This window comes from Nansenia antarctica (assembly GCF_963989245.1).
Source record: "Nansenia antarctica genome assembly, chromosome: 7".
Lineage (NCBI taxonomy): Eukaryota > Metazoa > Chordata > Actinopteri > Argentiniformes > Microstomatidae > Nansenia > Nansenia antarctica.
In genome coordinates, this window is record NC_137677.1 from 40,093,543 (window position 1) to 40,118,160 (window position 24,618).

Sequence of the window (24,618 nt, forward strand, 5' to 3'; positions counted from 1 at the left end):
TGTCCTCATTCCTAGTGGTCACTGAAGATTCCATAGCACCTTTCACAACCATATGTTGGCCACATCCTGGTCGTTATCCCCCCCAACTTCCACATGGTCATTTACCCCTCACTTATCAACTGCAACATCACTCAGGTGTTTGCTGGAGAATAAAATGTCTTCACATTATGAAATGTGAATCCCGGTTGGTCCAAGTCTAATATAAGCCAATTAATGAATAGCACTTCAAAAGCATTTTCAATGAAGATATTGTTTTATGAATTGTGAATTTCAATTAATTCTTACATATTTGTTTAATTGACTTGGTTGATCAGAGTGGAAAAGACCCCTACTCTGGATGTTGTTAACTTTGTGATTGTTATCATTTAAAATATTCAATGATAAATACAAGTGAGAAATGCAATTTGAACAACAATATATTAACATAGTTGTCATGAATGTGATGGGTAAACATTACTAGTGAAGAGGCTTGATATTTCCTAGATGGATGACTGACATCCTCAACCAGGGGTATACAAATGTTTGTTACCAAACCTGGTTACCAAACCTGGTTACAAAACCTAGAGAGGTCTAGCAGCTGTCATTAGATTGCCGCTAATAACCAACAAACCTGCACTAAGAAACTCAAAATGTTGATGTACAAAACATGTAGCCAATATTCTAGCTTGCTTTAACCAACTGTTTTGAATGCATGGGATATATGTGAGACTAATACTGTAGCTATAGCTGTGTGTAAATAGTGTGTTTGCTCTCCTGTTGTAATGGGGGTCTTCAGTTTGAGTGACAGGGACAGCCACTCGCTCCTTTTGGTCACCAGCTATTTAATGAGTCAGGGCATCTTATCTTTTGTGAAAGGAGAAGAAATATCTCTTTAGTTGCTGTGTGTCAAGTTGAACATGTTGTGCAATATAATCAGCACTTCTTCAAACAGAATAATCACTGGACTAAAACTTGAAGAAAATCAAACTCAGATTAACACTGGTGCGTTGAGTGACAGGTGTGAGCTTGCATAAATGGTGTCTTTTCCCATGATGCCTTCGAGAGGGTGACCAATGGGGAGTGGTAGAGCCTTGATGATGCTGTTTTGTCCCCAAGTATATAAAGTTAAACAACCATATTGTCACTTCTGAGCAGTTGGAGCATTCCCAGCCTTGCCTCTAGGTGCCGGGATTGCAAGGGAAAAGCAAAACTACACGGCTTTCGCACTGTGTAGTTTTGTTTTGGGGGATATTTCGAGGCTCAACCGTTCTCACCTTGGATTTTTTTGGAAACATTTCTGGATAAGGAGATTGTTGCTTTAGTCATCTGGGCAGAGTCCCATCTATTCAAGGCACCCTTGTGGATACAAGTAAGTTGTTTTTACTTTGTATCCACTGATGCCACATACTGTATCTGTGTGTGCATTGTTTTGTTGCTAAACAAACTGTATTTGGGCGAGAGTGATTTCACAGTATGAACTGTTATAATTCAATGTTAACATTTGGATGTTAGTCTGCTTTCACTGTGACCTAAATGTCAATGTTTGTTGTTAAGAAGTGCAGTTTTTGATCTCTCAAGGTTACTATATGGTACAATTGGTGCAATGATTTCAGAAAAGCCAAGAATAGCCCCTGATAGCATTAGAGTGGTGTCCCAGCTGGGTGGCAATGTCTTTTTAAGGGAATCAACGGCAGGGCTATCAGTTGCACCTCCAGCTATGTGCCACATGGTGGCTGTCAATCAACCGGGGGGGGGACAGTGTATTTTTGGAGACTGCCATATCTGTCGCTCAGATTCCAATCTGGAAACATCGGAAGTTAATTCCGTTTTCCGCAGCGTTTGTGTGACTTCTGTCGTCTGCCGCTAGCATGTTTATCATGGTTTTTACATAATGAAAACATTGTGTGTTTATGTTGGTTGTAAAACATGAGGCATTTAGGAAATGTGAGTGGCCTTCATGAAATGCGTAGGAAGTTGAATGTGTATCCGCTCTATCTATACTGTACCTGTCATTCAAACCATTATGGCTCTGGCTAAAGAGAAAACATATAATCACATTTGTTTTTTATTGTGTTTTGACACTTGTCTCACTCTCCAGTGACAGTGAGTCAGTGAGATTTAACTGACAGGGACAGTCTGGTTGTATTACAGGCCTATGCTACCACTCTGCTGTTACAACACGTCTACGGTATCAAAATAGTTACAACATATTCATGATATAGCCTATTCTTTCCTTGAGAATAAGGATAGATGGATTAGATGTGTCATTGTAACTTGTGTGGCTGTGATGTCATGTTCCAAAGTGACTCTGTAGTCATCAGAGGCAGCAGATGGCTGTGGTCAGAGATGTGTGGCCACAGCTCCCAGTCTCCTGGCATTCAGCATTAAACATCATAAAATGTCAAAATGGCTTTCATCTGTACAAGATAACTGACAAGATATCTCACTTACTTTGGAGAATTAAATTATTGGTTTTATGTTGTAACACATGTTCATAGTTACAGCCTGAATATCCAGTTTCTTAAATTGAATATCTAATTTAATCTAAACTGTTTGAATCAGGAGATGATCAGATGAAGACTGGATGCAGAGCAGAGAATGTTCTCTTGTGTAGCTTGGAAAGTCAGAGTGAATAGAAATATTTTTGACATTTTACACAATTGTTTTCTCTTCTGAAATGACTGGAGTGCATTGGTGCAAATGTAAAGCTCTACATGTTAAGTTTGGTTCGAACGGTTCATATTTTTTTGTCAAGGCAGAGTATTGGGATCACTACATTCCCATAACAGTTTATTTTGTTACAATGTCTGAATATTACAGCATCAGTGGTTGAGTTAGTTGTTGGTTCAAGGTGGATTGTCCATTCTCATAGAAAGTTATGCGATGGTGAAGTTATGGCCTGTGAATATGATCTCGAAGCCAAATGTTATTTTTAGGTCCAGACTGACTACCATGGTTTAATGCATTGCTGTAAAAGTGAACATCATCCCTTTTGTTTTTACATTTACATTTAGAAACTGTTCATACTTTTTTGATGTGGATATACAGATAGTAGCAATTTGATATCTTTGAACACATTGTAGTAAGGAGTAAGACAGGGAGGACCCAAATTAAACCAAGGAGCTACTTTAACAGAATATCATATAATAAACATTTGATTACAACATTATCCCAAGTTGCCTTGGGTTTGCAAGCCATCTTTGGCACTTTGTGTTGATTCAACCAGTATCATTGAGTGTATGTGACTAAGTAAAGGAGGCAAAATAAGAAGTCTTATTTGTCTGATATGTTATGATATTTGATAATCAACACATCAAGTAAATCTCTGTTGGCGATTACTGATATATATATATATATATATTATATATGTTCACAACAATTGAGTTTTGGTGACATCTGAGCATCTGATTAGTTCTCAGGCTGTTGTTTCATAGCCTCCAGTTGGTATTGTCTTGTCTATTAGCTGTCACTGGGCACTGTGTCCAAATATTCGGCTTGACACCCCAGACCCCATGGAGCCTGTGATCAGGGGGAATGACAGGCTGGTTTGGGCCAGGTGCAGGCAGCCGCAGAAGTGATGAGTTAGTCCCTCTCATGAGCTAAAAATACCCCTACTGCACTCAGATCGTTATGGAAGCTCAGAGAATGAGCTGAGACTGTATCCCTTAGATATGGAATACTGTCATTCTAGTGATTGTTCTCAGACCTGTACGATGTGTGTTTTGCAACGGTAAGCTAACTCTAGCTAAATTCAGTCTCTACATGTGTCTCTGCTTCCAGGGTGTCTACCAACATGTCAACAACAGCGCCAACGTTTACACAGCCGCTACAAAGCGTTGTGGCACTAGAGGGTAGTGCCGCAACGTTTCAGGCTCAAGTTAGTGGTAAGAAAGCATTCTCTGTCATTCTATAAACTCTTAGTGGTGAGAAAGCATTCTCTGTCATTATATAAACTGTTAGTGGTAACAAAGCATTCCCTGTCATTATATAAATAGTTTGCAATACAAAGATTCCCTTCAGGCGTCATGTATTGAACCACAATGTTGTTATGATGTATGTTATTTCTTTCAAGAACTTACCAAATCAAAAAATCTATCAAACTAATTTGAAACAATTGATTTAGTGTGGTTCCAGCCAAGCCTGTCTTAGCACTGACCATATGTTTGGTCTCAGTGCAGATGAATATTGGATCAGAATTGTAATGCAGCCATCAACACTAACATGGCTAAACCTTTCCCAACAGGTGCTCCAGTTCCTGAGGTGAGCTGGTTCCGTGATGGCCAGGTTCTTTCTGCCGCGGCTCTGCCCGGCGCACAGATCTCGTTCAGCGATGGCCGCGCTGTTCTGACGATCCCTGCTGTGACCGCCGCACACAGTGGAAGATTTTCTGTGAGAGCCACCAATGGAGCTGGACAAGCCACTAGCACCGCTGAACTTCTTGTTACAGGTGACAACTTGTATTTCTTTTACATTACGAGATGTGTTCAGGTGCTTATCTTATTGTGTGGCACACTCACCGCTAACACACTCTTTTCTATATCTCTACAGCGGAGACTGCGCCACCTACCTTTATTCAGAGACTTCAGAGTATGACCGTGAGACAAGGAAGCCAAGTGAGACAGGATGTTCGTGTGACAGGAATCCCTACACCTGTGGTCAAGTTCTACAGAGAGGGAGCTGAGATACAGAGCTCCGCTGACTTTCAGATTGTTCAAGATGGAGACCTTTACAGTTTGCTAATTGCCGAAGCCTTCCCAGAGGATTCTGGGACATACTCGGTTAATGCTTCAAACAGCAGTGGACGGACTACCTCTACTGCTGAACTACTGGTTCAGGGTAAGACTTTATGATGCGTGTTCTCTGGAGGGGCTCACGTGGTTAGGTATACAAAATGACCAGTTTAGCCTAAGCATATTCATTGGTATAGAACTCATGACTACCAAATGGACACATTTTAATTTCAAACTGTAAGCACATTCATAAGCACATTTCATACAGTGCCTGTAGCCTAACATACTTTAAATGTAAGGTCTATGTGCATGTGCTGCACATAATGATCATTGCAGATGATCTAAAAGATCAATGTAGATATTTAATTACTCACTGTTCCATTTTTCCAGGTGAGGAGGTAGCAGTGCCTGCTAAGAAGAGCAAAACTGTTGTGTCAACTTCTCAGATTTCTCAGACTCGCCAGACCAGAGTTGAGAAGGTAACAAACAGAGTTTCTACTGCGACCTGAAAGTGGTCATCTGGGATTCAAACAACAATAAAGCCGTGTCCAGACACTTTTTGGGGGGATGGGGGTGGAGAAATGTAACCGCTCTTAATGTATACTGACCTACAGATGGACTGACCATCCTTGAGATCGAAATGATAGTTTTAACCATGTGTTGAAGCAATACAGTGTTTGTTTACAATCCCATTGTTTACAAACAACGAGTAAAACAATGTTATATTTTGGCTTCGGTTGGGCCACGGCAGATGAATTAAGCTCATGAGGCATTTATAAGTACAAACGTCAGTCTACCAATCCCAGATTGACCCTTTTATTAACAATAACAAGTGAGGGACAAACATGAATCTCTTCTAACCCTTACACGCCTTTTCCTCAGAGAATGGAGGCTCATTTCGAGTCCAGCACTTCATCTTCCTCCATGATGGCAATGCACGTCGAAGCGGGTGTCGTGACCCAGCACCTATCACACAAGACTCCCCCACGTGTGCCTCCAAAGCCAACCTCCAAGTCCCCGACTCAACCATCTTTGACGTCCAAGGTTGGGGGGGGACGTCATCAGTCTCCCTCACCAGTGAGGCATGTGAAGGCACCCACTCCAACCCCAGTCAGGTAAAACAGTTACTTTTTGCCATAGCCATTGTTTTTGGGATTATCAAACCGTCCGTCTGCCTGTGTTCCTAGAGAGGTCTAGCAGCTGTCATTAGATTGCCGCTAATAACCAACAAACCTGCACTAAGAAACTTGGCTACATGTACAAAACATGTAGCCAATATTCTAGATTGCTTTAACCAACTGTTTTGAATGCATGGGATATGAGGGTGACTGAGGGTGTCAAAGGACGTCAAAACTAATTTCCGTTTCTGTTTTCTATTTCAGACCTGTCTCTCCTGCTTCAAGACTGGCTTCTGTGTCACCCATCAGACCTGTGAAATCACCCATGACCACACGTAAAGAGATAGCACCAGGCTCCGAAGTCCCTCCACCTTGGAAGAAAGGAGAATACGTGGCAGCAAGCTACTCTAGCACGACCCACGCCACCCATGTCCACATGGAGCAGCTCTGGGAGGGCTCACAATCACAAGCGTCTGGTGTCCCTGTCAAAGAGGTAAGGACATCCCCATTTGGGCTTCTAAACTCTGAACAGGGCCACCTAGTGGTTGACCATGATAGGTGTGAATGTAGATGCGACCTTGAACAATGCCTAAATTACATTGTTGCAATGTCGCAACATCACTTTTTCACGTGATCTGTTTTCGTTGTTGAAAGTTTGACATTATTGCATATGAGAGAGCCCTAATCCAACCAATAATGTATGACAGAGCCAGCTTGACCAGGATGATAGTGTGATGGCTGTAGCTCCAGTAGCAGCAGCGGTGGATCAGGCTGGCATGTCTGCTGTGTGTTCACAACCTTTACAGGATCAGGTAGTTGAGAAGCCCTATCCGCAAATCTCCAGTCAACCCTTCTCCACCCACTCATCTACAGTGCTGTGAAAAAGTATTTGCCCCCTTCCCAATTTCGTCTGTTTTTGCATGTTTGTCACACTTACATGTAAATGTTTCAGATCATCAAACCAATTTTAATATTACACAAAGATAACCTGAGTAAATAGAAAATGCAGTTTTTAAATGATCAATCCATTTATTGAAGTCAAAGAGTTATTTAAAACATACATCACCCATGTGAAAAAGTAATTGCCCCCCCAAACCTAATAACTGGTTGGGCCACCCTTAGCGGCAACAACAGCAAGCAAACGTTTGTGATATCTGGTAATGAGTCTTTCACATCGCTGTGGAGGAATTTTGGCCCACTGTTCTTTGCAGAATAGTTTTTATTCAGCCACATTGGAGGGTCTTCGAGCATGAACTGCCTGTTTAAGGTCATACCACAGCATCTCATCAGATTTAAGTCCGGGCTTTGACTAGGCCACTCCAGAACCTTCATTTTATTTTTCTTTAATCATTCAGAGGTGGACTTGCTGGTGTGTTTGGGATCATTGTCCTGCTGCATATCCCAAGTGCGCTTGAGCTTGAGGTCACAAACTGATGGCCAGACATTCTCCTTTTTCTGGTAGAGAGCAGAATTCATGATTCCATCAATTATGAAGTCCTCCAGGTCCTGAAGCAGCAAAGCAGCACCAGACCATCACACTACCACCTCCATGTTTGACTGTTGGTATGATGTTTTTATTATGGAATACTGTGTTAGGTTTACGCCAAATGTAACGGGACCCACACCTTCCAAAAAGTTCCACTTTTGACTTGTCAGTCCACAGAATTTTTCCCCAAAATGTTGGGGGTTCATCAAGATGGTTTTTGGCAAATGTGAGCCTTGGTTTTCTTTTTTCTCAGCAGTAGTTTTCTTCTTGGTACTCTCCCATGGATGCCATCTTTGCCCCGTCTCGTTCTTATTGTGGAATCATGAACACTGACCTTAACTGAGGCAAGTGAGGCCTGCAGCTCTTAAGATGTTCTTCTGGGTTCTTTTGTGACCTGGATGAGTCGTCGTTGCGCTCTTGGAGCAATTTTGGTAGGCTGGCCACTCCTGGGAAGGTTCACCACTGTTCCATATTTTCTCCATTTGTAGACAGATAGGTTCTATTTAAGTGATTTCTAGATTGAACAGGTCTGGCAGTAATCGGGCCTAGGTGTGGCTTGTGAAATTGAACTCAGCTTTCAAACAAATGTGTTTAATCGGTTGGTTGTTAAGGGGGGGGCAATTACTTTTTCACATTGGGCCAGGTAGGGTTGGATAGCATTTTTCCTGTAATACATGAAATCATAATTTAAAAACTGCATTTTCTATTTACTCAGGTTATCTTTGTGTAATATTAAAAATGGTTTGATCTTCTGAAACATTTAAATGTGACAAACATGCAAAAACAGACGAAATTGGGAAGGGGGAAAATACTTTTTCACAGCACTGTACATTCCCATCCCCATCAAACTCATCTTCAAACAAAGCATTTTCTTTCTGCATCTTTAGATTTCTGTGTATTCTGATCATTTTATTCATTGCGTGAACTTTTTTTTCTTACTTCAGTCTTACAAGTGTAGACTACTACACTTCAGAAATGTATGCAGAAAAATGAATGACTCGTGGCAATGATGACAACCTTGATTTGACTTTCACTTTATCATTGTTTGACAATATGTAGCTTACACCAGATATGGACACTGCAGAAATCACGGCAACAATGGAGGCAATTGTTACACAGGGTATTGAAGGAGAAACTCATGACAGTGAGATCCAACAGGGAGATATGGATATGTCTCCCCCCTTATGTCTGCTGCATAATGAGGAGCAGGTAGCTGAAGATCATATACGACTACCCACTGCTCACTTTGTTCACGTTTTTTCTATCTATGGTCACATTACAGTTGTTCTTCTGTTTTTGCACCGCGTGCATGTTGTGCAAGCTTTGATGAGAGTTGAGCACATGTTTTAGCTTACCACCGCGTGACTCACACACCTCGTTGGGTGACGAGTATTGCTGTGACTGTTCTGTTTGTGATGAGGTGTTACTTTGTACCAAAATTATGTTTATGTAAAAGGTTGCAAGCATCCAAATGTTCATGTTGTGTTGTGTCTACAGTATGTAACATTATATTGTCTTTCTGGTGTATAAACCAGGGTTGGGGTCAATTCAATTCAAATCCAATGAGATTTTTCAGGAAATTTCATCAATTCAATTCACATTCCAGATCCTCTCAATTCCCTCATTAGACCTATTTAGTTTGCTTTTCAAATTGTATGATTGAAGTCACCTAAACCATTAGCTACAATAATTAAAACATCTGATTAGAACTACTGCATATCATATATTATCAATGCAAAACAGTACATACAGTACATTAGAAAATGTTAGAATAAGCTTTTAATTAGGGATTAGCTTATGTTTTATATAGAAATAAACTGCATGATTATAGATTTTCCAAAGTATGCAATATGAACAATTTGAATTCAACTACATTTTTAAGTATTGTATTGAAATTCCAATGGTTGAAATTTTTACAATTCTAATTACAATGTAAGCAGTGGAATTTCAAATTGCATGAAGGGTCTTAGAATTTCAATTAATTGTAAATTCTCCATTTCATGATCAAATTTAAGAACTGACCCATGAATGTCAATTGAAATTCACCCCAAACCTGGTATGAACTGCCATAGATGATATGAGATCTATGTGCTGTGTCACATTCACTGCTTGTTGTCTCCAGGGTGAGGGTGGGAAAAAGGCAGAGGCCGTGGCTACAGTGCTCGCTGCTGTCGACCTAGCACGCGTTCGGAAGCCTGTGCATGCAGAGGTCGGTCATGCTGAAGAGGAAATGTTAGAATCTGATTTGACAACAGAGGCTGTTCAAATGCCAACAACAATACAAACCTTTCCCCCTGAACAGACCCTTGATGTCCCCCAGGTCAGAGGGTCATTTTAAGGGTAGACAAATAAACATACTGCTTCATTTTCTAACCTGTAAGTGACATTTTCAGCTTTAATCACTCAATCTTAATTTTGTTTGTTACTTTAGCTCCAAGGAAGTACAGACAAGCCCACCCATGTGGACACTGCTCTAGCACCATCCCCAATTCCACATTTCACAGTTTCAAAAGTTACTGTCCCTAAACCTGATCATAGCTATGAGGTAAGCATAGGCAACATTGGGGAAGCAGTGTAACATGTAAAAAGCGTGTTATATTGCACTAAACAGTACATTATTTGCATTCATTATTTTGCCTGTCTTGTATTCTATGCCTACAAGATTAGTAAATGTAAATAATGTACAGTTATTAAAAATCCTCATATTAATTTTAGCTTTAATCAAACTAACTTAGATTCCCCATTTAGTGGCTAAACAAAGTTTTACTAATAATATCATTTCCTTTTAATGTCCTCTAAGAATATATTATTCAAAATCCTCTCATTAATTTTTGCTTTAATCAAACTAACTTAGATTCCCCATTTAGTGGCTAAACAAAGTTCTACTAATAATATAATTTCCTTTTAATGTCCTCTAAGATTCTATTATTCAAAATCTTCTCACATAATTTTTACTTTAATCAAACTAACTTAGATTCCCCATTTTGTGTTTAGACAATAATAAATCAAGAACTTTATTATATATTGTTCTGATTCATGATGATAATGCTGTTCTCCTTGGGTTGGTCAGGTTTCGAAAGCAGGTTCTGCTATTGTCACACTGCAGAAAGAGCTATCCTCTACCTCTGCTGCTCAAAAGATCATCAAGAAAGTCAAGCCTCCATCTCATAAGGTTGTGGAGACAAGAGTGATGGCAGAGTCGACCCCACCACCATTTAAAGATATCACTGAGAGATATCAGACGCAGTTCGACACGCAGTTACAGAGACAGATAGACAGTCCATATTCAGGGGGCATGGAGCAAATTTATGAGGATTGGGAAACTCAGGTTTGTAACCCAGATGCTGTACAGATAGTACTCCCCTCCTCTCCAGTGGGTAACAGTGTTCCTCTAGCTACTCACAATCCCTCTAATCTCCTACTGTCCTGTCCTACCTACCAGTCTCCCTAAACAAAGCATTTATTTAACCTGCTGCAAAACAAATGAAACGAAGACTTTGAGTCCCATATAGCGAAAATGTATTGAGTTTGACATTTATCAAAAACATCTCTGCATTTCATAGGCTGGCGAGTCGGCTGCTGTTCCTTCACAAGTGGAGGAGAGTGTGGTACCACCAACTCTTATGGCTGTAAGCATTTTTAAACTGTTACATACAATTCTTCAAAGTATCTGTAGACACATATTTTTAAAAAGTTTGTTTCTTTTATTTCCAGGGCCTGAAGAATGTAACTGTGACTGAGGGTGAATCTATAACTCTGGAATGCCAGATCATGGGCCACCCTGCCCCTGGCATCATGTGGTTCAGAGAGGACTACAGAATTGAGAGCTCCATTGACTTCCAGATTACTTATGAGAGCACATATGCTCGTCTGGTGATCCGTGAGGCCTTTGCAGAAGACAGCGGTCGCTTCACTTGCACTGCCACCAGCGAGGCTGGAACAATCAGCACTTCCTGCTACCTGCTTGTCCAGGGTAAGTCTATGTGGGCATCTTTATAGAATTATGTATTTATGCATTGTCAGAAAAAGAGACTTCTCTTAATTTTACTTACAAGGATGCTGGTCCTCAATAACTTTGAACTTTGAATGAATTAATATTTATTTTTGATTGAATTCTAAAAAGGAAATTATAATAGAAAGCGAGCCAAAAGTGGTTATGTGATCGAAGCGCTATACAAATAAAATGCATTATTAAAGGTACCTTTTAATTTGAAACATAACTACATTTAACTGATTTTCTACTGCAGTGTCAGAGGAAATCGAGAGCAGGGAGGAGTTAACTGCTGCCACTGAACACATTGAAACTACAGAACAGTGAGTGGAAAAAAGCTATTCTTATTTTCAAATGTGTTATCTATTAGACCTTGGCTGAAATAGTATTTTAAATATTTTCTTTAGATGTGTTTGATTTAACTTGCCCATTGCAATCAGTTTGTCTAAAAAATAAAATAATCGTTTCCATGGGGCAAACCCTGTCTTTCTGGTGCAAGCATTACACCAGTACACTGTTGATGAATCATCTGACATATTTCACAGTGTTGAACCGAAAGAGGAGACCACGGAAGAGACTGTGGAAACCGCCCCCATCGCCCCCTTCTTTATCAAGAAGCCAACTGTACAGAAGTTAGAGGAGGGTGGAAGTGTGGTCTTTCAGTGCCAGATCGGAGGCAGCCCCAAGCCCCATATTTTCTGGAAGAAGAGTGGAGTACCCCTTACTACTGGATACAGGTATATTTTCAATTAATATGTCTACTTTGCATTGGGACATTCTGTGTGAAACTATTTCCATAATGTCTTCTATTGTTCTTAAAATGTTCCCATTCGTAGAAGAACTTTTGACAAGTATTTTCTGTCTCCATCTAAATGATTAGTGATGAATAATGCAGTGTTCATGTCAATTTGGCCCTACCCAGGCTTCCTTTGAGACTTCTTAGATACAGAGTTTGATGTATTTTGAAACCTTACGTAATTATGTAATGTAAGTCAAATGTAAATGTTACATGATTATTATGTATTAAGAGGCCTACCTAATCTGATTACAGTTAATTCACATTAATTTATGAATTCTGGAAAGAAGATTATGAAGATTAGTTGCTCTCTTTTTGGGTTGCAATGGTTTATATGCACTTCATCAACACATGCAATCCAGTGTGTACAGAATCATTACCATATCAGCATGACATCCTGGATTTTAAGTAGGATCCATTTTCGTTAATATTGAATACTCTAAATGACTACTAAATCGGTTGGTCACTGTATGAACATTTGGTATTCTCACACATTTGTAAGACTATGTTATGTTGGTTGATGTTGCTGTGTGTGCTGTTAAAAATACAGTTTATATTAATTATTTTCAACAAAAAAAAACCTCTAATAGATATAAAGTTGCCTACAAGAAGGAAACTGGAGAGTGTAAATTGGAGATCTCCATGACATTTGCTGATGATGCGGGAGAGTACTCCATCGTTGTCAAGAACCAGCTTGGAGAAGCCTCTGCCTCCGCCACTCTGCTTGAGGAAGGTTAGTCTGTTTAATCTGAATAGAATTTAGACATATTGAATTAAACTGAAACTGTGCTGTTCAGGAAAGGGCTGAATATGTTCAACTGTTGATCTTGCCTTTCGTTCATGCATATTTTTTTTTACAGAGGAATATGAAGCCTACATGAAGAAACATGAAGAGACATTTAAGACTGAAGTGACTACAATGGTGCAGGAGCCCAAAGTGGGAGTACCTCCTGTTGTACAGAGACAAACCTTTGTCTCAGAGCAGGTATTTTGATCAAATGTTATCACTGTGAAGTTTGGTTGTTCTTAGCCACACAGTTTTCATTAAGAAAAGACAACAACTTTTATTGTGTGAAACTTTCTTATAGGAATTCCAAATATCTGCATTTGAGGAGAGGATTATCCATGAGATTGAGTTCCGCATCCTGAAGATTACCTACCAGGAACTGGTGATTGAGGATCGGGAAGAGATGGTCATGAATGTGGCAGAACACGAGGCTGTGCAGTCAGCCTTTGACACTCCAGTTAAAAACTACAGAATTATGGAAGGAATGGGGGTCACTTTCCACTGCAAAATGGGAGGAACTCCACTGCCCAAGGTTAAGAAATCATGTCATTTTAGATTTAAAAAAAAAAAATTTGGAAGTCTAACAAATACCACATGATGTAAAATATTGAACAAAACCATAATTTGTTTTATTTTTTTATTTCTGTTTTGTCTTTCTCAGATTGCATGGTATAAAGATGGCAAGCGCATCAGGCATGGCGGCCGGTACCAGATGGAGGTTCTTCAGGACGGCAGAGCCAGCCTCCGTCTCCCTGTGGTGCTGCCAGAAGATGAGGGGGTTTACACAGCATTCGCTAGCAACATGAAGGGAAATTCGGTTAGCTCTGGCAAGTTGTATGTGGAGCCCACTGCAGCAGGTGGAGCCCAGCGATTCACACCTCAGCCAGAGGCAATGCAGAGAATTAGGTGAGATGTCATTCTCTCATAGGGATTATTACCATGTGTAATGGCCATTTTCAAGGGGTAGTGGTGGTCTAGTGGATAGTGAGTTGGACTTGTGATCGGAAGGTTGTGAGTTCAAATCCCGCCTGAAGCCACACCACTACTAGTGTGCCCTTGGGTAAGGCACTTAGCCCTCAGTTACTCCAGGGGGAATGTCCCTGTAATTCGTAATTGTAAGTCGCTTTGGATAAAAGCGTCTGCTAAATGGCAAAATTAAATTAAAATAAATTTTCAGAAAGCCATCTTAACAGCTTCACCTTTATCTATTTGCTCAGGTCCATATCCCCACGATCTGCAAGCCGCTCTGCCAGCCGCTCTCCTGGACGTTCTCCTGCACGTAGGCTTGATGAGACTGATGAGAGTCAGCTGGAGAGGCTGTACAAACCTGTGTTTGTCTTGAAGCCATCCTCATTCAAGTGCTCTGAGGGGCAGACTGCAAGATTTGACCTGAAGGTGGTTGGTAGACCCATGCCTGACACCTACTGGTTCCACAATGGTAAGTGACGTGAAAGCAATTTTACCCTAGCATCCTGTCAAGCATTTAACCATCTCTTAAACATCTCTTATTAAACATCTCTTCTTTTCAGGGAAACAAGTGATCAATGACTACACCCACAAGATAGTTGTTAAAGAAGATGGAACTCAGTCATTGATTGTAGTTCCAGCCATGCCCCATGACTCTGGAGAGTGGACAGTTGTCGCTCAAAATAGAGCTGGAAAAACCTCTGTTTCCATGACTCTTACAGTTGATGGTATGTATGGTATATTTTTGTACCTAGAGCTGGTCACATAGTGCATCATATTTTTATAGAATTGTTGACAATTTCCGTCCCATTAATTCAGGGACATTTGATATTTGGTACGCACATTGAGACTTTGGTTTATTTTCTCACAGCTAAAGAAAACTTGGTTCGACCCCAGTTTATTGAGAAGCTGAAGAACATCAGCGTTAAACAAGGTACTCTGGTTGAGTTGGCTGTCAAAGCCATCGGAAACCCCCTCCCTGACATTGTCTGGCTGAAGAACAGTGACATCGTCTCCCCACATAAGCACCCAAATATCAAGTGAGTGTCTTGTCCCTTTGTTGACGTGAAAATGCACTTCTTGTTTTGATCTTCCATCATGATTTTCATAACATTTTAATCTACTCAGATAGAATAATAGAAATGTATATTTCAGGGTTGAAGGCACCAAAGGAGAAGCCAAATTCCAGATCCCTGCATCAGTGGGCTCTGACAGTGCTTGGTACACAGCCACAGCCATCAACAAAGCTGGAAGAGATACCACTCGCTGCAGAGTCAATGTTGAAGTGGAAACTACTGAACCTGAACCAGAGAGGAAGCTTGTTATTCCTAAGGGAACTTACAAGGCTAAGGAAATTGCACCTCCAGTATTGGAACCCTTGCATCTTCGTTATGGCCAAGAGCAGTGGGAGGAGGGTGACCTATATGACAAGGAGAAGCAGCAGAAACCACAGTTTAAGAAGAAGCTGACCTCCGTCAGACTGAAGCGCTTTGGTCCTGTCCATTTTGAATGCAGGTTGACCCCGATTGGTGACCCCACTATGATAGTTGAGTGGTTGCTTGATGGCAAAGCCCTGGCAGCTGCTAACAGGTTGCGCATGGTTAATGAATTTGGCTACTGTAGTCTTGACTTTGAAGTTGCTTATGCCAGAGACAGTGGTGTCATGACCTGCAGAGCCACTAACAACTTTGGAGTTGACCAGACTTCAGCTACCCTGATTGTTAAGGATGAGAAGAGCCTTGTTGAAGAAAGCCAGTTACCTGAGGGTAGGAAGGGAATACACAGAATTGATGAGATGGAGCGCATAGCTCATGAGGGAGGTCCTTCAGGAGTCACTGTAGAGGAAGGTACTGAGAAGTCAAAGCCTGAGATTGTCCTTCTACCTGAGCCAGCAAGAGTGCTGGAAGGTGACATAGCAAGATTCCGTTGCAGAGTGATCGGTTATCCAACACCTAAGGTCAACTGGTACCTCAATGGACAGCTCATTCGCAAGAGTAAAAGATTCAGACTTCGCTATGATGGCATTTATTATCTTGAGATTGTAGACATCAAGTCGTATGATACAGGAGATGTCAAAGTGGTGGCTGAGAGCCCGCAGGGTATAGCTGAGCATTGTGTGAAGCTGGAGATCCAGCAGAAAGAGGACTTCAGATCCATTCTTCGCCGTGCTCCAGAGGTTAAGGTCCCAGAGGCTAGCGCCACAGTAGAACCGGGAAGAGTTTCCTTCCAAGTTGTGAAAGTTGAGAAACCAGCTGAGGACCCCCAGTCCAAAGAGGTTGTGACACTAAAGAAGACCGAAAGAGTCATTCATTCAAAATCCACAGAGGAGACAGACGAGTTGAAGAACAAATTCAAGCGCAGAACAGAGGAAGGTTATTATGAAGCTATCACTGCTGTTGAGCTGAAGTCTCGCAGGAAGGATGAGTCCTATGAGGGAATGTTAAAGAAGAGGAAGGAAGAACTTCTTCATCATGCCCAAAAGAAGAGTGAGGCTGAGAAGAAGAAAGAGGAGGAACGCAAACTCACTGCTGCCCCACTCAAACCAGACAGACTACAGCTCTCTCCTAGCATGGAAGCTCCAAAGATCTTGGAACGCATTGCAAGTCAGACAGTTTCCCAGATGGATGAAGTTCGCTTCCGAGTCAGAGTTGTTGGTAGACCAGAACCTGAGTGCCAGTGGTTCAAGAATGGGATTTTACTGGAGAAATCAGATCGCATCAACTGGTACTGGCCTGAAGCCCATGTGTGTGAATTGTTGATTAGAGATGTCACAGTAGAAGATTCTGCTAGCATCATGGTCAAAGCCATGAATATTGCAGGGGAGACTTCAAGCCATGCATTCTTGCTTGTGCAAGGTAAGTAATCACATAAAAGCAGTCCCTATTCCACTCAACAACATTACAAGGCCATTACAAAATGACTATGTCATTTTCAAATGTTTCTCTAGTACTTTGAGTAAAATGTCTACTATTAATCCTGTTCTGGAGTTAAATGGCAATCGATAGGAAACTTAAGGAGACTAAAGGAAAGATTCTATGGTCATGATTTATATTATGTGTGAATTTCTGCATCCCTAACATTCCTACATCTACTGTCTCTTAACCATTGTAGGAAAGCAAATCATCTACTTCACACAAGAACTAGAGGAAACCAACGCTAACGAGAAGGACACCATGGCAACCTTTGAATGTGAAACAAATGAGCCTTTCGTTAAAGTCAAATGGATGAAGAACAACGTGGAGATCTTCTCTGGAGACAAATACAGGATGCACGCAGACAGAAAGGTTCATTTCCTGTCTGTACTGATCATCAGTATGAAGGACGATGCAGAATTCACTTGTGCTGTTCTCGACGAGGACGAAATCAGGACCAGTGCCAGACTTGTTGTTGAAGGTATGTCAGCTTAGAAGTGCACTAGCAAAAATGTTGCAGTTATAAGCGCTATAGGTTATTAATGGAATGAGGGTCCTGAGCTGATATTTACTGTGTCACCCTCCCCTACCTACAGGTGCCGAGCTGCAGATATTGAAGAAGATGGAGAGTATAGAGGTGCCTGAGACCTATTCTGGGGAGTTTGAGTGTGAAGTGTCACGAGAGGATGCAGATGGTACTTGGTATTTTGAGAGTAAAGAGATCACTTCCAGCAGCAAGTATGTGATTGGCTCCCGGCGTGGACGACACATGTTGTCTGTGAAAGATGTCAAGAAAGAAGATCAGGGGAAATATACATTCACAACAGGGGAGTTAAAGACAAGTGCCTCCCTGAAGATGAAAGGTTAGTATTATATTAAATAGTTATAATTTGACTTACGGCTAAACAGCTCCAATAGTTGTTAACAATGTTAACATTTCAAAGAGACAGGGCTAGGGTAAAATTAGTTTGATTGCATAGCTAGCAATGAATTTGCAGGCTATTTACTTTAAATTCTCGTCAATAATTGCCAGGTTTTCATGGATAGACAATCCGTTGAGTTCCAATCAATTTGTATTACCGGTAATTGATGCATCCAATCTACATTGTTTTGTGCCACTATTGGCGGTATTTAGCCAAATGGAGCATGGAGGTTATTGTTTAATTTACCTATTCTCATTTGCATTTGTATGAAAACAATTCTGAGTAGACACAGGGTGATTTTATCTCAATGTTTCTTTTGCTTAAGTGCGTCCTGTGACATTGATGAATCCCCTGTCTGACCTGCTGATCTGTGAGGGGGACATCGCTCAAATGGAAGTGCGGTTCTCTCAAGAACATGTTGAGGGCTCGTGGGTGAAGAATGGTCAAGCCGTCTCTGCCACAGATCGCATTCACCTTGTTATCGACAGGCACACCCACAAACTACTAATAGAAAATGCCATTAGGGATGATGCTGGGATGTACTCCTTTGTGGTTCCAGCTCAGGAAATCACAACCTCTGGAAAGCTGACAGTTCAGAGTAAGTCATCTTATATGTTGTCTTACATTCTATCATACATAACTGCCATGTTGACAAGGTTGTTGAAATAATGTTATTTTTTCATGTGTATTACAGCCATTGGTATAGTGACCCCACTCCAAGACGTCACTTCAGTTGAGGGCACCAAGGCTGTTGTGGAGGCTAAAATCTCTGCTGCAGATATCACCTCAGTGAAATGGTACCACAATGATAAGATTGTGACGTCCAGCGAGAGAGTCCAGACGATTGCAAAAGGATCCAAACAGCGTCTGGTGTTCAACAGGACTTTTGCCTCTGATGAAGGACAGTACAAGCTCGCTGTTGGCAAAGTTGACTCCAGCTGTAAACTCACTATCCAAAGTAAGCATTTTCTCTAGTGATGAAATATGTATTTATAATATATAATCTAAAAAACAATATTCTCTGGGTACAGGATTCATGTTTAACATTCACTTGTTACTGTTTTGCAGAAATTCAAATTGTGAAACATATGGAGGATCAGGTTTGCACCGAGACTCAGAATGTCACCTTTAACGTTGAGGTTTCTCACCCCGGCATCGATGCTGTCTGGACCTTCAAAAACCAACAGATCAAAGCTGATGCAAAGTACAAGATAGTGTCAAAGGGCAAGCACTACAGCCTAACTGTCACAAATGCCATGAAAGATGAAGACGGCCAGTACACATTCGCTGCTGGTGAAAAGACATCCAGTGCAAAGCTTACAGTATCAGGTAACTTTAGTCTGTACTAACGTACTAACGTTAAGTATTAAGTACTAAGTACTTTTCACTGCAATCATAACTCATTCAACAACTTTCCGAACGTAATCAAATAACTCACAGTCAGAGAGCTTAAGTACATTGTACTCAACATTTATTTTGAGGGCAGTTGTTGATTACCCAAGAAAGATAAATCATGCTCATTTTCTATCACTCTAAACCGTTTATGACAATGTTTTTTCTATGGCCTCCCCCTTGCTCTTCAATGCTCTTCAATCATTTGTATAGTATAGTATAGTGGACATAGCCTTTATTTATGTAAACCAGCTCTTTTCCCTTCTTGTTTTTAGTTTTTTTTTTCCTAGCACCAGGGGAGCCCCCCCTCCCAAATTTCGTTGTTTGGTACCTGTACTATATCAATGACAATAAAGATCATTCATTCATTCATTCATTCATTCATTCATTCATTCATTCATTCATTCATTCATCAGGTGGAGCTATAAACCGACCCCTCCAGGACCAGACAGTTGCTGAGTCTCAGACTGCCGAGTTGGAGTGTGAGGTGGCCAACCCAAGTGCCGAGGGCAAGTGGCTTAAGGATGGACAAACTGTGGACTTCAATGACAATGTCAAGAGTGAGAAACTTGGTGCAGTGAGACGTCTTGTCATTGCCATAACCAGACCCCAGGACATCGGTGAATACACTTACCAGGTTGCCAACTCAAAGACATCAGCCAACCTGAAAGTGGAAGGTAGGTTTTATTCCCTGGAAATGTAAACATTAGTTGAAATATCTTTTCTCCAGATTATGAAAGTGCAGATTGTAAGCTTTCAAATGATGTGTCATACATTGAAAACAGTTGAAGAAGATTATGCTTATTTATATGTTGGTACCCCTCAAACCAAATACCGGAGAAACTCAATCTGAATCAAAACACGCGCAAAACAGCTGCTAGTAGCTAGCAGGTAAAAAGGAACATCGCTATGAACATCTAAGTACATGTTCAGCATATCACAACATGCTGATAGAACATGCTAAAAACACATAACATAGATGATCACACAGTCCTTGCTTTTGATCACATCCTAAAACTGAAGTTTGTTTACAAGCCATGTATCACTTACCCAGTAGCCTACGGCAGACAATACAGTGAATCCAATTCACAAATTATAAGTATTTAATGATCCTAAAACTATTGTTTATTATATTGAGAGGGCTCTTCAACACTTCAACTTTCATAATACGGTATACAAAAAAAAACATAAAACACATTTAAAAAAGCTAAAAGCTTTTGGGTCAGTTGTGTGACTTGAGAATTGCCGACGTGCAGACCTTTTCAACAGACCGTGTCACGATTTATAACTGTAATTTAATTACCAATGTTTGAATTCATAGCTGTGAAAGTCAAGAAGACCCTGAGGAACCAAACTGTCACTGAGACCCAGGAGGCAGTTTTCAGTCTGGAGCTCACCCATGAGAACGTGAAGGGCTCGCAATGGATTAAGAATGGAGTAGAGATTCACTCTGGTGATAAATATGACATCACAGTTGTTGGCATGGTCCACACTCTGAAGGTCAAGAACTGTACCACACAAGATGAGTCTGTGTATGGATTCAAACTTGGAAAGCTTTCTGCAAATGCCAGATTGAATGTTGAGAGTAAGTACATTTTAACTACATCACAAGTATATGTATTATGTAATATACAGTGTTGTATAGATTAATCAACTAATGCGTTACTTGATAAATAATGTTTCTCTTTCAGTCGACTTGGTTCGACAATCTCACTATGGGACTGAATAGGGTGTCGGTGAAGACAGTACGCAAGGGTGCATCGATTGCGTACTGTCTTCACCGACACCCTATTCAGTCACACCTGGAACAGACCGGGGGAGCTTTGCTTTAGCTTTTTCTGACCCAGCTCCAGCCATCTTATAAAAGAGCACAGCACAACCAATTAATTATTTTCACTCTTCACTGTTCCCGTAGAACCTAGTTACCTAGCTTAACTGTTCCAACTGGAAAGTTAGAAAACAGCTTTCCTCAGAGTGTTAGGTTGCTTATTGTTCCCCACGGTCGACATGCAGACCAGGGTCGAATCCAAGAACAAGGAGATGGAGGTGTGTCACACAGCATCGCCTCAAAAGTCAACACTGAAGCCTCACACACATGAGCCCCCCCCCCCCCCCCCCCTTCACAGTACAGGATCCCCAGGCCTCTGCAGCCACCTCAGGCAGCAGTGGGCCATGATGCCCAGGGACAGGGACGACGACAAGGTTCTCACCAGATTGCCCCTCTTTTACGGGCTAGTGAAGAGGTGGTTCGCAAGATGAATTGGTTGAACAGAGCTTTTGTTAGCTGGCTGGGGCGTGGTCAGCCATGCAAAGCACTCCCAGCCTGTTCCAGGAGTGATTAAATAGGGTTTCAGTGAATATGGTACATAAGGCTGCATATCCCATAATGTGATGTCTCCCTCATCTCCTTCAGCTAAGTTTTAAAGTGTTTTAGATGATTTCTATCAGACCATAGACAAGAAAGTTAAAGCTACAGTGAGTTACATGTCGCCAAGTAATCAAGAGCAATTAGCACTCTTTTGTCTCAATCTATGGCAGTGGGAACGGCAATTCACACCATTTATTTGGAGGCTATGATTGCCACCCTTACACAGCACTTTGGGTTTCTTGTCTAGTAATGTTTTGAAATTCTATGACCACCAATTGCAATTTGATAGATAAATAATTAGATTAATCGACTAATCCAAACACAATTTATTTTAATCAACTGATGGCGCTATCAATCAATTGTATTACATCATTTCATTTTCTATCATGTGACACATGACAATCTTGTTTCAGCTATCAAGATTGTGAAGAAGCCTAAAGACGTGACATCACTGTTGGATGCCACTGCCACGTTTGATCTGAGCCTGTCCCATGACGACATCCCTGTGAAATGGATGTTCAATAATGTTGAGCTTAAACCAAGTGAAAACTACCAAATATTGTCTGAAAGAAAAGCTCACAAGCTGATTGTCCAGAAAGTGGACACTCACACGGCTGGAGAGTATACTGCTGTGGTTGGACATGTGCATTGCAGCGCCTCTTTATATGTTGAATGTAAGGGTTGATTTTGATCTTAGAGAACATTCATGTAGCTTTCCAAATCAGATGGTATTAAATTACTTACCTCATTAGTGATATTTATTTGCAATATATTCACTGTTGTTTTTTGTTTTTTTTAAACCAGCTTTACGTGTCACAAAACCCATGAAGAGCATAGAAGTCCCAGAGACTCAGGTGGCCACCTTTGAATGTGAAGTGTCACATTTCACTGTTCCATCCACCTGGCTGAAAGATGGAGTGGAGATTGAAATGAGTGAGAAGTTCAGGATCGTGGTGCAGGGCAAACTTCACCAGCTCAAGATCATGAACACTAGCAGAAACGATTCTGCGGAATACACCTTTATCTGTGGAAATGACAAAGTCTCTGCAACTCTGACCGTTAGCCGTACGTTTTCTACTACTCTGCAGTTTGAAAGATTTTCATTACAAAACATGTAAAGAAAGGTACACTTAATGCTTTATTATTATTATTTTTTGCAGCTATTCTGATCACCTCCATGTTGAAAGACCTCAATGCCAAGGAGAAAGACACCATCACATTTGAAGTGAATGTCAACTATGAGGGCATCACCTACAAGTGGCTCAAGAATGGTGTTGAGATTCGGTCTACTGACAGATGTCAAAGTCGCATTAAACAGCTAAGCCACTCGCTTACCATCCGAAATGTTCATTTTGGTGATACTGCAGAGTACCAGTTTGTGGCTGGTGCTGCAGCGACCTCAGCTAAACTTTTTGTTGATGGTGAGTTTTATTCATTTGTTCTTCAAGGTTTGTCAGTAGATTTCACAATCGTATGGTTATTTATCTGCCCTGTTTTTGTGCTCTAGCTCGAGTGATTGAATTCACCAAGCATATCAAAGATATCAAGATAACAGAGAAGAAGAAGGCCACTTTTGAATGTGAAGTTTCTGAGCCTAACATCCAAGTGACATGGATGAAAGATGGACAGGAGCTAGAACTGTCTGACAGGTATTTCTCAATGATTCACTTTTTGTGTTATCAGACACTCCTGTGAAAATGCTGTTTATTTGATTCTTCCGTGCCCTCTCTGAATGCCATCTCTAAAACACCGTTACAGATTCAAAGCCTCCACTGAGAAGTTTCTGCACCGTTTGATGATTCAGACAGTTCGCATGTCTGATGCCGGAGAGTATTCTGTGGTGGCCGGTGCAAGCGTGTCCAAGGGCAGTCTCATTGTGGAGGGACGTGATGTCCGGATTACAGAGCCAGTGGAGAAGGAAATCACGGTGAATATGAACATACTTCATTTTGAAGGGTAACAGTTTGAAATTGTATACTTAACAATATCATTATATTTAAAAAAATGTATTGCTTAATTTCAGGTTGTTGAGAAACAAAGAACAACCTTTGAGTTTGAAGTCAGTGAGGATGAGATTGAAGGTCGTTGGCTTAAGAACGGCGTTGAGATCCAATTTTCAGTTGAAGAAAGGTTCAACTATGCTACCATAAGAAAGATTCACCGTATGACCATCTCTGAAACGTATAGAAGTGATGCAGGAGAGTACCACTTTATCGCTGGCAAAAACAGGACTATGGTGACTCTTCATGTCAACAGTAAGTGCTGACTGTTTTTTTTGCCTCTATAAATGAATGTCACATTGAGTGACTTATGCAATGGTTTGTAATTATGTATGTAATTATGATAGGGCAAATATTGAGATTAAATATATTTGTAACAACAATTCAGATTGGGCTATTTACCGTAGCAACCAAACCATTCCACTACTCTAAGCTCCTACACTCTTTTAAGTGTGTGCATTCCTCCATTGTTGTCCAACATCTTCCTTCATTCTCTCATTTAGTCCCTGAGCCACCTCAGATCATCCAGCACATGCAGCCTCTGTCTGTGGAGGCCGGCAAACCTGCTCGCTTCTCAGTGGAAGTGACAGGCGTCCCTCAGCCTCAAGTGTTCTGGTACAAGAACTCCCAGGCTCTCTCCGCTGGGTTCAAGTGCAAGATCCAGCGTGAAGGAAACGTCCACACACTGCTCCTTATTGAGGTGTTCCCAGAGGACGCAGCTGTCTACAACTGTGAGGCCAAGAATGACGTTGGCGTGGCCACCAGCTCAGCTGCACTCAATGTGGAAGGTAAAGAGACAAATAAATGATTACTTGTTCATACAATGTTTTTTTAACAAAGTGATGACAGACAGTATAAGAGCAACTTGATGTAAAGTGACAAATAAACTATGGCATGCCACGAATGAAGAACAACAATGGTTTATAAATGATATAGTGATAATAAAGTCTGCATTTTCCCTTTAAGTTTCAGAATTGGTTTCTCCTGACACTGGTACTCCTGTGTCCCCACCTGTGATCATTTCACTTCCCCACAACGTTGTAGTTAAGGAGGGAGAGGCCGCCAGATTCCAATGCAGTGTCTCTGGTGAAGGTATCTATCATCTATCTATCTATACCCCCTGTCTTACTCTACTCTCTAAAACAGATTTCTGGAAACAATAACAATTAT

The 24,618-nt window shown here is 41.0% G+C and overlaps 1 protein-coding gene across 1 annotated transcript in view; it reads left to right on the forward strand.

The window, feature by feature from the left end:
* Positions 1-3,772: 3,772 nt before the first annotated feature.
* The window catches only part of LOC308162607 (titin-like), a gene marked incomplete at both ends in the record, with an annotated part of 148,860 nt that continues 128,014 nt past the window's right edge, over positions 3,773-24,618 (forward strand). The window contains 36 exon segments of the mRNA XM_080536752.1: positions 3,773-3,863; positions 4,223-4,426; positions 4,528-4,815; positions 5,100-5,188; positions 5,592-5,824; positions 6,092-6,320; positions 9,436-9,633; positions 9,745-9,858; positions 10,384-10,641; positions 10,877-10,942; positions 11,028-11,286; positions 11,561-11,627; positions 11,850-12,041; positions 12,691-12,833; positions 12,961-13,085; positions 13,189-13,419; positions 13,549-13,793; positions 14,105-14,325; positions 14,417-14,581; positions 14,725-14,893; positions 15,009-16,708; positions 16,965-17,246; positions 17,362-17,628; positions 18,014-18,286; positions 18,383-18,646; positions 18,757-19,017; positions 19,497-19,757; positions 20,402-20,665; positions 21,862-22,122; positions 22,253-22,513; positions 22,609-22,869; positions 22,956-23,097; positions 23,207-23,375; positions 23,472-23,703; positions 23,952-24,236; positions 24,415-24,540. Coding sequence (XP_080392878.1) covers positions 3,773-3,863; positions 4,223-4,426; positions 4,528-4,815; positions 5,100-5,188; positions 5,592-5,824; positions 6,092-6,320; positions 9,436-9,633; positions 9,745-9,858; positions 10,384-10,641; positions 10,877-10,942; positions 11,028-11,286; positions 11,561-11,627; positions 11,850-12,041; positions 12,691-12,833; positions 12,961-13,085; positions 13,189-13,419; positions 13,549-13,793; positions 14,105-14,325; positions 14,417-14,581; positions 14,725-14,893; positions 15,009-16,708; positions 16,965-17,246; positions 17,362-17,628; positions 18,014-18,286; positions 18,383-18,646; positions 18,757-19,017; positions 19,497-19,757; positions 20,402-20,665; positions 21,862-22,122; positions 22,253-22,513; positions 22,609-22,869; positions 22,956-23,097; positions 23,207-23,375; positions 23,472-23,703; positions 23,952-24,236; positions 24,415-24,540 — 8,896 coding nt within the window.